This window comes from Hippocampus comes, unplaced genomic scaffold, assembly GCF_001891065.2.
Source record: "Hippocampus comes isolate QL1 unplaced genomic scaffold, H_comes_QL1_v1.1 C16934134, whole genome shotgun sequence".
Lineage (NCBI taxonomy): Eukaryota > Metazoa > Chordata > Actinopteri > Syngnathiformes > Syngnathidae > Hippocampus > Hippocampus comes.
Window position 1 is genome coordinate 1 of NW_017841187.1, and position 1,279 is coordinate 1,279.

The 1,279-nt window shown below is 56.1% G+C and overlaps 1 protein-coding gene across 1 annotated transcript; it reads right to left on the minus strand.

Moving 5' to 3' along the window:
* Window positions 1–4: 4 nt before the first annotated feature.
* LOC109509523 (FAST kinase domain-containing protein 3, mitochondrial-like) lies at window positions 5–1,201 on the minus strand (the record flags this gene model as incomplete). The annotated part of the gene is made up of 3 exons (XM_019859359.1): window positions 828–1,201; window positions 392–646; window positions 5–295 (listed from the first exon to the last, which is right to left on the minus strand). Coding segments are annotated over exons 1-3 (861 nt in total), but the record flags the coding sequence as incomplete, so codon positions are not given.
* Window positions 1,202–1,279: the final 78 nt, after the last annotated feature.

Sequence of the window (1,279 nt, forward strand, 5' to 3'; positions counted from 1 at the left end):
CGGCCGCCTCGTCCATGGAGGGGGTCACCGTCACGGCGTGGGAATGCATGGCATTCAGGAGGTCGCGGTATTTCCCGTCGACGGCTGCACCGTCTCGCAGGAGTTGGTAAACGGCCATGAGCTCATCTAAGCTCCAACACGAGGGTCCCGCTTTTTGGATTTGCGCCATTACTTCGGCCAGCATGCCGCCCCCGGGGCCCTCCACGGCCAACGTGGCCCGGCCCAGGGTGCATAGCTGGGCCACGCTCAAATCGCCGCCATCCAGCCTCTCTTGGCTCTCCGACAACAGACGCACCTAAACGTGCAAAAAGTATGCAAATTACAGGTGCAACAATTCATTTAGGATTGTAACCAAACTTAACTTTTGAGCGTTTCTGTTTTAAATTCCCACCATCAGGCTGCTCCAGGGGTCAATGTAGAGACGTGTGCACGCCGAAAGCGCAGACAACAGAGCGGAATCGGACAGAAGGCGCGAGTCGCGCTCTAGCTGCAGGCACAGGGCTCGGACGGCGTCGTCCTCCAGCACCGAGGGGTCCCGCAGGCAGGGGCTCTCGCCCTGCTCCCGCTCCAGGTCAGCCACGCGGTGGAGGGCGGCGGCGGCCGCGCCCTCCGATACCACCACCGACGAGCGCAGCAGCTTGAAAACCTTTGTCGAAGAACGAAACGGCCATTGAGTAGAAGCGCATTTCAATTTGTCACCGTTAAATTCAAATGAGAATTTAATGCAATTAGGTGCACCGCGATGGAAAGTACTATAAAGGTACTTAAAATGTGATTCTATTTTAGAGTGACAATTTGTGAATTTAACGACAGCTTTTGTTGAACACCTTGGCCGAAGACGAGCAGGAGTTCAAACGCCTGCGGAAGTCGCTCTCCTCTTGGTCAGCGTCGGCAGGTCCATGCCGCTGGGTGAGACGGAACTGTGGTGCCATGTCCCTGTGCGGCCCCGCAAAAAACGGCTCCCGGACGATGGCGGTCAGGCTGCTGGTGCCCCGGGACAGCTGGAGCCGGCGGCAGCCCCCTGTGAGGATGCAGCGCCTTGCCGATGCGCACAGGCAGGCTGCGCACACCAGGCGGGCTGCCGGGAAGATGGAACCGGTGAGAATCCCTCCTGGGAGTCTCTGGACCAGCTTCAATGCCATGACCTCAGTCCCGATGTCGTCACACTGCAACACATAAAGAACGATCCAAAGTAAGATAAATGAGTGGGATGAAATTTTAGTGTACAAACTACAGCACATTAAACTTACTAGCACACATTTTAAAAATAATTTCGAAT